The 12,594-nt window shown below is 37.1% G+C and overlaps 1 protein-coding gene across 1 annotated transcript in view; it reads left to right on the top strand.

Annotated features, from left to right (window-relative positions):
- Nucleotides 1-240, top strand: part of LOC129281386 (HEAT repeat-containing protein 6-like) — a 35,143-nt gene extending 34,903 nt beyond the window's left edge. The window contains exon 7 of the mRNA XM_064095598.1: nt 56-240. Coding sequence (XP_063951668.1) covers nt 56-240 — 185 coding nt within the window. The remainder of the gene's footprint in view (nt 1-55) is intronic.
- Nucleotides 241-12,594: the final 12,354 nt, after the last annotated feature.

The following is a 12,594-nucleotide window of genomic DNA, read 5'->3' on the forward strand; positions in this document are numbered from 1 at the left end:
TTATAAATTAACAAGCGGTATTGCCCTTTTCTTCAACCCTTGTTCTATTTCTTAGGGAATGATGTGGCTCTGGTAAGAGATCATCTCACTGAGCTTGAGGGCACCCCAGGGCTGCAACCGGGAGCCATGGAAGCTTTGGAGATGCTGCAACAGGTCTTTGTTGCCATGACAACAGAAGTGATGCTGGATGACACCGATCCCCAGAGCATGAGCTCAGGAGTAGGGATTCCGCTGGATTGAAACGCTGTTCACATTGGGTGATTTCAATTCAGTGTCGAACTTTTGGTTTTGGCGTTGGTCAGTTTTTACATGTACATGAGCACAACACCAAACATAAAGTGAAGATGGTCCCAAAAAGTCACTCACTAGGTGTTGAGCTGTCAATATTGTGATTATTTGTGTAAACTCAGAATAAGTTTTGGAGCTAGTACACACAATCCAAATTTTGCTTCCAACACTAACACCAACACTGAACTTGAAATCACCCATTACCATCAAAGCAGGAGTTGTTGTATCCAAAAATAAAATCTGGTTGATCCAATATCTTTCATGATCACAAATACATTCTAATTGATCAGAAAACTGCATTGACACATTCTTTTTTTTTCCTGTGGACAGAGTGATGACTTAATCCATTGTTTTTGTAATCAGTAACTAATTTTACACAAAAAAAACATCTATTTGCCTAATTTTAGAATTTTTGAATATACAATTATTCATAGTTGGATAGCTGTATTCTGATACAATTAGTTTTTATCAATATAATCATCATTATTATTATGATTATTATTAATATCACTTAATTGTATTATAGTCTTATCATGTTTACATAGTAATCATAATAATAATAATATAGGATTTGAACAATGCACATATCCACCTCGTTAGGTGCTTGAGGCACTCCTATATTACCCCGGCCAAGCTAGTCTACCGATTTTAGTGCTTACATATTTTTGAGGAATTACTTCCTGCTGGTACCCGTTTATCTCACCTGGGTTAAGTGCAGCACACTGCGGTTAAATTTCTTACTGAAGGAAAACATGCCGTGGCTGGGAATCGAACCCACATCTGTCAGATTGAAAGACAAGAGTCTTAACCACTAGACCACAACACCCTACATGCATCACCATATGTACCAATCCTTTAAGGTGTGTGCAGGTTTTTTAGGGCAGTCTTCATTTAAACCAGAAATGGCGTAAACTTTGAATATGTTGCTTAAAATGCATTGTATCTGTATGAAAATATCTTTTAACCTATTGTATGTTTGCAATCAATAGTTACATTGTATGGTCATGTGGCTATTGAGTTCAAAGTTTCGAGTAGGTTCATAATATGAAGCAAGAGGGCCGTTGAAAAATCATCTTTATAGTAACATTACATATTTACATCACTTGATTATTTATAATTACATATTTTTTCTTGAAAGAAAGAAAGGAAGGTAAATTGCCTTTTGAGATCGTTTCATAAAACTTGTTATAATAACAAATTTGCAATAACAGTTAAAAACTACTGAATTCCTTCAATCTGATTGGCTGATGGTAAATTTGTTGTAGAAACGGTTCATTTGTTGTTATAACAAGTATTTAGGAAACGGGACCTTGGTCTAAAGACCTGCTTTGTGTATTTTCCACTTGATCTGATCTCACATAGTCTAATCCTATTTCGTTCTACAACCAGTTTTCTACTTACTGGTCTAATTGCCATTTAGCCCATTTACCACCTTGTCTAACTTCCAGTTTTCTGCTACTCCATTTTATCTAATATCCACATGGTTTAACATCATTTAGTCTAAATGGTTAGATAGAACCAAATTTTCACATGGCAAAGTGTGAAAGAGAGAAAATGGAAATTAGATCATCAGGCATTAGACTAAATGACAATTAGACCAAGTGGGTATAAGGCCATTTGCAGAGTAGACCAAACAGCAATTAGACCAACTGGGTTTATCCCATGTGGTATTATACTATCTTAGTAGTAGACCAACTGCTTGTAGACCAATTGAATGGGTTTATTTCCGATTCGTCTAATGCCAGTTCGTCCAATTGCCAACTCGTCTACTATCATTTGGTCTACCATCAGTACGTCCACTCACCTCATGGTCTACTTTTCATCTGGTTTAATGCCATTCCATCGACCAGTTGGTCCAATAGCCATTAAGTCCATATACCATTTGGTCTAATTGGACTAAGTGTTAAATTGTGCAAAAATGAATGACAATGAAATGGATATTAAACCAACTGGTTATGAAACGAAATGATCACAGACGAAATGGTGATAAGACGAAGTGATGATCAGACCAAATGATTAATGGACCAAATGGTTGTTAGATGAAATGTTGATGGACGGAATGGCAGTAGACTAAATGAAAGTAGACCATGTGGTGAGTGGATGAGTTGGCAGTTTAAGAATTGGCAATTTACCAGTGAATGTATCTCAGAAGGAAATCCTAAATGTTTTCTCTAAATGAGTTTCTGTTGAGTGTAAGTATTGTTTCCAAATGTAAATCTCGGCATTTGTTGTGTTTGTGCGCAAATGAGGGGGTGTGAGGGGTAATTTTTTTTTTTTAACTCGGGTTATATCTTGTAGAGGAAATTTCTAGTGAGCCATATAAGAAAGAGAAAAAGATAATTATTCATCTGAAATGATACAATGTTTTGATTAAAAAAGTAGATCAAATGGCTTTATCTCAAAATGCATATTTAAAATCAATATTTCATAATTATGTAATAGTTGAATGGGTGGAGTAGCAAAACATTTTCCAGGATGTGTGGATGTTGAGTGCATAATCTTTCTGTTCCGTCCAATGTATTTGGTTTGATGTGTGTTATTTTGCAGTCACTATTCTTCGCTATATGTGAACTTAATACAGATTTCTTGATTTTCATCTATACATCAATTTTGCTCAACTTTAAATCGAATTGATATGGTTTTTGTTTTTAGAAAAGGCAGCAAAACAAAGACAAGAAAAGGCAAGGATGTGACACCATTTCTTCATCAAGACGAATATTAAAGAGATAATATGCGAAATAGGATATCATACTTCATACTTAAATGGTTAAAGAAGTAAACCAAAAAGAGATATCTATTGAAAAGAATGTTAATCAACCAGGAGAGATCACTATCATTTTCATTTCAAAAGTGGCAAATGATTAAAACCCATTCGAGATCACTATCATGTTTATTGTGCAACTCAAACCAGAAGTAATATTGAAGAAAGGTTAAAGAATTTTGGCACAATTTCATATTCAAAATTATAATTGCTGCATTGCACTGAATATACTATGATTTCATGCCTCTGGTATGTCGCAGTTGCTTTTTATATCTTCCCAGAAACACTAAAACTTGCATTTTTGCTTGTTGTCATTTACAATTCAAAATCCAATTTGAGAATAACAAATCAACTTCATATCCTGTTCTCTTTAAAATAGCTGCTGATTTTCTTTATAATGAATAAAATTGATTTTATAAAAGTTGACTGTACTGGTATGTATGTCTCTTTAAAAGATATTTTGATTGTCAGTTAGGTATACTGGTCTAGATAGGGAAGGAAAAGAACTAGGGTTAACCCTAAATAGACTGGGCTATTTTGATGCCTAAGAAGACCCCTATGATCTCGGCCGTCGACCGCGCGATCGTGACGAATATTGGCACGTGCGTTACCCATGGCATAATCTCCAAGACTGTAGGATCAAATTTTCCGAAAAATCTCATAATTCATTAATTATGCTAATTTATGCATAAAATCAAACATTTGCTCTAAATAACTAAATTAGGCCTCTAAACTGCTATTTTTTTATTCACAGACTCTTTGTAGGATTCTGATCAAATGTACTTTAAATAAAATTCAATATCACAATTCTTTTCTTATGTATTTTATTGTTTTTAAAATTTCTTATGTATTTCTTTGTTTTTCGACTTTTTTTTAAATTGTTTTTTCAATGGAAATCGTCCGCGACTTTGTTCTGACCATAAACAAGATGAAATTAATTGAGTTTGATTAGTAAAATTGAAAATAATGATACATTTATGAATTTTGGCTAAAAACACAATTTGCATTGGATTTGTACACAAATTTGCGTTTTAGAGCAACTTTGGGTCAACATGCACTTACGAATTGTTGCGTAATTTTGGAACCATGTACCCGGGCGTCGCAAATTGAGTCTCAAAAGTTGCGCAAGACTTGAAAGAAAAAAGTCATGGAAAGGCGCGGCTCCAGCTTTTTGCGTTACAGATTTATCACGAAAAATGTCGAGGGGGGCTGAATCAGTCCCCCCCCCCCCAGTCTTTTTAGGGTTAATAGTCAAACAGAAATACGGATTAACATAAGCGTGAGAAAGAGATATGCAGACAGGAGAGAGAGAGGCACAGAGAGGAGAGACTGACAGAGAGGCTGACAAGGTGAGAGGAGTAGGAGCGTGTGACGGGAGAAAACGCCAATGTTTCATAAAGCTGTTCGTAAGTTAAGAACGACTGGTGATCCTTTCCTTTTGGTAAAAAGTATACACCGTTGGCGATGGTTTAGCGTTTAAGAAAGGTTCACCAGTCGTTCTTAACTTACGAACCGCTTTATGAAACGGCCCCCAGGATCAATACTAAACATGCTGAAATTATTGTAAAGAATGAGCAAGGAGAAAGACGCCGAATTTTCAATGGGGCAGCATAACGAATGCACAATCTAGAGATCTGCGCTGATAGGGGAGGGTGTTATGTTAGAGAAGATATAAAAAAATCAATCGTAGTTCTTGGAATGCGACCGAAAACAGAACAAAAACTTGTACAACAGGCATGAGAAAGTAGCATGGACATGTTCGCGACAAATGTCATGCTCGTTTTTACTGTAGGGAAAATGATCAAAGTGGAATAGGGTACGAAATGTGGTGTAAATCCATAATATTGATCGTCAAGCGGCCAAGGTCACGATTCATCTAATGGCATTTCATCGATACCCATAACACCCCACTGACAAATCCGCAGTTAGTAGAGTTGACATAGGGGAAAACTTGGATTTGTGGATACTTTGATTGATTAGGTGACAATGAAAAACATGTTATGAGGAAGAATGACGACTCTGACGAAAAAGAACGGGAAGAATACTCGAGGTGATGATGATAACGATGATGATGACGACGTTAATGTACAGCCTTGCCCCCCCCCCCCCCCCGGGGGGGGGGGGCCCGAAGAAGAAAATTTTGGAGCTTGCAGATTGACGCACGGCAGTTGATCGCGATAATCAAACTTTTCCATAAAAATAAATGAATATACAATCTGCATGGTCCATGAATGCTTGAATACTCATAATAACAAATTACACATCCATACCCCTTGCTCTTGATATCCCTCCCCGAATCCTCTCTCTGCCGCATTGATCATCACGCCAAGGAAGATGTCATATCCCTCATCATTTTTCCCCTCGTCTACCAAATCATCCCGATCTATATCCCTTAAACTGACGTCATGACTGTGAGCATTATCATCATTATAGACCGGTTCTTCTCTTATCCCTGGTGAGCTTTGGGACGTACCTGGCCCTGGGATTTACTGAAATCGCTTGGGTGCTTTAAGTGGGGCTAGGAAATTCATACCCATGATTTTACCAATCTCTAACTAAGGAGTCGTATTCCTGGATGCTGATCTTGTCCCATCTGTCTTCTCGCTAGATGCAGTATAAAGAGATGTAGAGGAAATCGACATAAATGTGAGGATAAAAGAAAGGGGGCTCATATCAATAATGGGCGGGTCTAGAATTTCAAACGAAAGGGGACACATTGATCTCTAAAATAGGTCCATATATATTTCTGACAAAGTTCTGAGACAGGCAAGCAATGAAAAAAAGGGGGTGGGCATCCACATAATGTTCCTATATCAAGTATTTAAAAATATCAGTGAAGGGAGCACTTCTCGATTGCAATTGAAACAGAGGATGCAGGATAAGAACTTTTAGGCCTATGTGGGGCGCATGAGGGGCCCATATTTAAAAAAAATACTGTCAGTAAAAAATAGATAGGTCGACATTTTCGAACCTTGGAAAATCTGGCAATATTTTTTATTGCTAAAAATTGTTGTTTATTCCAAAATTGATCACACATGTTCTGATTAGATTTCTAGGAGGGGGGAAATTATCATATTTCATTTAATTAAGCCACAGATATGGCGAGTGCATGATTACTTGCTTCCTCATTTTCATACTTCTGGTGAGTAGGCGACATTTGTTTTAACCTCCGATTTTTATCGAATTTCCCTTGTTATATTTGATTTACCTTTTTCTTCATTTGTATATATCCAAATCAACTAAGCGGAGTGGACTTGGCCTTCAGATAGTTTGCAGGCCAATTAACATTCATGAGCCATGTCAGGGTATAATAATTGTGGAAGGATCGAAGAGAAGGGGGTTGTGGGGGTCGGGTGGCAAGACGATCAAAGAGGTGACGTCATATTTTGTTCTACAGTATATTTAGCAGTAATACTTTGAGTTACACGACCCAGAGCTCTGTGTTTTATACTCTATTCCTTTTTCTTTTTACCCCTTTTCTTTTATCTCTCCCCCCCCCACACTATTTGAAAAATCATTCGCAGCATTCAACCCCTGCCCCCATGTTCCACGGCCCCTGACGATCAAACAAACCCAAAGGTTGCCTTAGAAACTATAGGCCTACCATCAATAATGGCAATATGAAACGGAGTTTGGTCTCACCATGAAAATTCCCTTCACTACATATAAATTCGATTGGAATTGCCAAGAATTTGCCAGGAATGACATGGGGTGATTTAAATCTCATCAAACTGACCGAATTGCTTTCATTTTTCTGACTGTTTTCCCGCCAAAACCAAGTCAGACAAATCCTTCTTCGTCCCATACGTCTAGAGTTTCTCGACGTTTCATTCCTATCTCCCGGTCATTCTTTTGATCGTAAAAATTCACCGCGGCATTCGGTTTCGATCTCTATGAGACGCCGATTGTACCAATATTATATAGAACAATTATTTGTTATATAATCATTATTTATTAAATAATAACTTTTATTTATATATAATTTACATTTTATTTGTAAATAATTAATATTATATAAAATAACATTTCTAATTATTTATATATAATTCCAAGGAATACTTCATTATTTGTAAATAATAATAGTTCGACATTCCATTATTTATAAATAATGATTATTTGTTTTTCATTATTTATAAATAATGATTATTTGATTGTTATTATTTATAAATAATGATTATTTGTTTTTCATTATTTATAAATAATAATTTTTTTGTTTTTCATTATTTATAAATAATAAAAGACAAATAATTATTATTTATAAATAATGAAAAACAAATAATCATTATTTATAAATAATGAAAAACAAATAATCATTATTTATAAATAATGAAAAACAAATAATCATTATTTATAAATAATGAAAAACAAATAAAAATTATTTATAAATAATGAAAAACAAATAATCATTATTTATAAATAATGAAAAACAAATAATCATTATTTATAAATAATGAAAATCAAATAATCATTATTTATGAATAATGAAAAACAAATAAAAATTATTTATAATTGGAAAAACAAATAATCATTATTTATAAATAATGAAAAACAAATAATCATTATTTATAAATAATGAAAATCAAATAATCATTATTTATAAATAATGAAAAACAAATAATCATTATTTATAAATAATGAAAATCAAATAATCATTATTCATAAATAATGAAAAACAAATAATCATTATTTATAAATAATGGAATGTCGAACTGTTATTATTTACAAATAATGAAGTATTACTTGGAATTATATATAAATAATTAGAAATGTTATTTTATATAATAGTAATTATTTACAAATAAAATGTGAATTATATATAAATAATAGTTATTATTTAATAAATAATGATTATATAACAAATAATTGTTCTATACAATATTGGTACAATCGGCGTCTCATAGATCTCGCATGCTCAAACACATGTTTGTGTAAAATGTCATATTTTATTATTCTATTTATCCAGCCCCCTTTTTTTTCTTTCCTGAAGAAGCGTTTCGCTGTCTTCATTTTGTTGGGCACTTGTACTTAAAACATCTATTAGTGTTTGTTTTGTTCATATCTGAATTAAGATCATTTTCTGTTTTATAATTTTAAAAATTGTTTCTCTTGATCATGTTACTACTGATATTACATGTATTTGACCTTTGAATTTGAAAAAAAAACACATCATAGTGAAAATGAAACATCTTAAAACCAAATAGTGTTTAATTACTTAATCGCTATAGGCCTATCGAATAACCAATTTGACATGCAGTAACAAGCGCATATCCAGGATTTTGCACCCCGGGGGGCCCGACCTAATTTTGGCGTCCCAGTGAACTTTTCGGAAAATGGCGCCCCCCTCACCAGGTAACCATACAGGTGCCTAATAAATGCATGATGAATTATCTTATTTCGCAATCACGTGATAATAGGCAATCAAAGACCACCTTTTTTAAATGTGTTCATGAAAAAATATATATCCATGAATATGTTGTAATACCACTTTTCAAAAGAATAAAGGCGACCAGAAAGCATATAGGATTTTAAGCACTTGTGGTTTCAATTTAGTTTAACTTTTAATCAGAGTGGTATGCCCTACTAAAATTATTTGTGCGGGAGTTCTCTATTCTTTACCAGGGGTGGATCCAGCTTTCGCCAACAGGGGAAGGAGGAATATTTTCATCTACATGTTTCCCGATCGGACATTCTAAGAACTTTTTGCAACCGTGAACATCATGGGTATACGTATACAGTGGGTCATGGCATTGGGGGCACCAACAAAACTTTTGAGTCTCTTAGCGCGCAAAGCGCGCTCAGTTGCCAGATATCAAAGACCTTATAATATACTGACCTAATAGAGACATTTTAAGGACAATGCCATTAAACGGATATGTATCTCACTGATGTGTATAAATTTACTCCAAACAAGGATATTTTAAGGACTATTTTTAAGGAATCCATTAAGAGTATACATAGTCATCTAATGCGAGTGCCAAGCGCTTGCCTATTTTGTTGGAATTACATATAAGCACATGAGGCACTTTTTGTATTGTAATCATGATTATCATACGCATCTCACTAATCAAATATTGCGAGAGCGATGCGCGAGCTGAACATTTAGGAAATTCAGACCTGAAGAGGGGCATTCTAAGGCTTGTTTGTAGGAATTCACTAAGACCATACGTATTTCACTAACCAAATGATGCGGGCGCGAAGCGCGAGCTGAAAATATATGATATTCATATAAGAAAAAGGGACATTTTAAGGACTGAGTTCAGGATTTCATGAAGAGCAGACATATCTCACCAATCCACTAATGCGAACGTAAGCACGGACAGGAAATGTTTTATATTAAGACCTTAAAATGGGGCAATCACTTTAAGTAGTCATGAAAAAGAAGCATATGTCACTACATAAAACAATAAAAACTTGAAGTGCGAGGAAATATATTTGGTGTATCTTGACTTGATTTGACAACGTCAGGTCTCTCACATATACTTGAAAACTATAGTGTTCCGAAAAAATATTTGATCTATTATATCTAGTTAAACAGACAAAGCGAGAGCCAGGAACAATGAAGACATATAGGCCCTGAGCAAATTATGAGTCATAAAGTTATGAAAAAAAAGTTTCTTATGTAATATACAGTAACATAACATGATTATAATATACGTTTCTCTTCCTTTCTCCCTCTTTTTCTCCTTTTCCCCGTTTTTTTTTGGCCAGCCAATGGGGGGGGGGGGCACGTGTCCCCCATGCCCCCCGTAGTTATACGCTATACTGTACGTATATCTAACAATTGATGCGAGCGCGAATATTTGTCATATTCTGACCTCAAGTTTGGAAAATCTATAAGCATTTTTGTAACTTAGAATAGGATGGGTATCTATCTCTAACATTTTATGCGAGTGCGAAGCGCGAGCTAAAAAAACAATATTCTAACCTAAAATTTGACATTCTAAGCACTATTGGTAATCATGAACAGGATGGGTATCTAACAAATCATTTTATTCGAGCGCGAAGTGCGAGCTTAAAACTGTTGATATTCCGACCCAAAGTTGGGCATTCTAAGCACTTTATCTAACCATGAACAGGATCGTCATTTGATCTATCTCAACATTTTATTGACAATTTTTGAATTTCCGACCCAAAACTGCACATTCTCAGCACTTTTTGTATCCATGAACAGGGTGGGTAGCTACTTAAACAATGATATTCTGACATAAAATCTGTACATTCTAACCACTTTTGGTAATCATGAACGGGATGGTTATTAAACTAAGCAATTTATGCGGGCGCAAAGCGCGAGCTAAAAAAAAATATATTCTGAGCTTTCCGACCCAAAACTTGTCATTCTAACTCTAAGCACGTTTTGTACGGACCATGACTAGGATGAGTATCTCTCTAAACAATAATTGATGCGAGCGCAAAGCGCTAGCTGAATTTTTTTTTCTCTTCTCTCCTCTTCTCTTCTCCTATCAATATTTTGGTCTCCCAGCCAATCGAAACCAAGGATTTCACTAAAATTATTGTCAGCACTGACAACTTAATCCCCCTTTAATGTTTTTTTCGGGGGGGGGGGGGGGCTTTTCATGAATTAGAAGACTTGTTGGATGTTTTTAAACGTCACAATAAAAAATACACGAAAAAATGCGCGCGCACACAATTTGCATACGGTAGTGAATTAAACCTTGTTACAACTTACAAGTCGTCGAGAAACGTACCGGTAGTGCCTCGTGGATGATATGAGTCATGTTTCTGCTCCTTTTTCTTTGTTTATTGGACATCAACAGGTCTATGGGAATGATACAAGATGGCACTATCAACAATCATAAGGTATTGACATTTTAGTTATGTACGACAATCATCATGGTAATCAATAAAATTCAATTCGACCGCGCTGCCGCGAGGTACGGTACCGGTAGCGGTACCGCCCGTATCGCTGGCTGCCCTCAGACCGGAGCCGACCGGGCGGCAGCCCGATTAAATAAAGCTCTGTCATGACATTGACATTGTCGAAAGTTGTAACTAACGGTTATTGGAACAACTGCAGAATACCCCGCACGACGAGAGCATGGATGTTTGAATCGACCAACGACCTACGATGTGATGAAAGGATGTTGGAACAAAGCCGAGTTGTGACTAAAATTCGAACTTGTTTACGTCAAGCCAACGATTGATTACGCGATTTTTGCATAGGGCATGCCGCCAACGAGCCAACGATGCCAACGTTGTGAGATTGGCATGCTACCAACGAGCCAACGATGCCAACGTTTTGACTTGCGTTGGCTTGCTACCAACGAGCCAACGATGCCAACGATGTGAGTTTGGCATGCTGTCAACGAGCCAACGTTGTGAGTTTGGCATGCTGCCAACGAGCCAACGATGCCAACGTTGTGAGTTGCATTGGCTTGCTGCCAACGATCCAACGGTGCCAACGTTGTGAGATTGGCATGCTTCCAACGAGCCAACGATGCCAACGTTGTGAGTTTGACATGCTACCAACGAGCCAACGATGCCAACGTTTTGACTTGCGTTGGCTTGCTACCAACGAGCCAACGATGCCAACGTTTTGACTTGCGTTGGCTTGCTGCCAACGATGCCAACGATGTGAGTTTGGCATGCTGCCAACGAGCCAACGATGCCAACGTTGTGAGTTTGGCATGCTGCCAACGAGCCGACGATGCCAACGTTGTGAGTTGCATTGGCTTGCTGCCAACGAACCAACGATGCCAACGTTGTGAGATTGGCATGCTTCCAACGAGCCAACGATGCCAACGTTGTGAGTTTGGCATGCTGCCAACGAGCCGACGATGCCATCGTTGTGACTTGTATTGGCTTGCTGCCAACGAGCCAACGATGCCAACGTTGTGAGTTTGGCATGCTACCAACGAGCCAACGATGCCAATGTTGTAAGATTGGCATGCTACCAACGAGCCAACGATGCCAACGTTGTGAGTTTGGCATGCTGCCAACGAGCCAACGATGCCAATGTTGTAAGATTTGCATGCTACCAACGAGCCAACGATGCCAACGTTGTGAGTTTGGCATGCTACCAACGAGCCAACGATGCCAACGTTGTGAGTTTGACATGCTACCAACGAGCCGACGATGCCAACGATGTGAGTTTGGCCTGCTGCCAACGAGCCAACGATGCCACGTTGTGACTTTGGCATGCTACCAACGAGCCAACGATGCCAACGTTGTGACTTTGGCATGCTACCAACGAGCCAACGATGCCAACGTTGTGACTTGTATTGGCTTGCTGACAACGAACCAACGATGCCAACGTTGTTAGATTGGCATGCTACCAACGATGCCAACGTTGTGAATTTGGCATGCTACTAACCCTAACCCTAACCCTAACCCTAACCCTAACCCTAACCCTAACCCTAACCCTAACCCTAACCCTAACCCTAACCCTAACCCTAACCCTAACCCTAACCCTAACCCTAACCCTAACCCTAACCCTAACCTTAACCCTAACCCTATGCACATAGTAGGAACATCGTAGGTCGTTGGCTCGCCAACGGTATGCGCGCGAGAGTACAAGCATGCGCGCG

This window comes from Lytechinus pictus, chromosome 2 (genome assembly GCF_037042905.1).
Source record: "Lytechinus pictus isolate F3 Inbred chromosome 2, Lp3.0, whole genome shotgun sequence".
Lineage (NCBI taxonomy): Eukaryota > Metazoa > Echinodermata > Echinoidea > Temnopleuroida > Toxopneustidae > Lytechinus > Lytechinus pictus.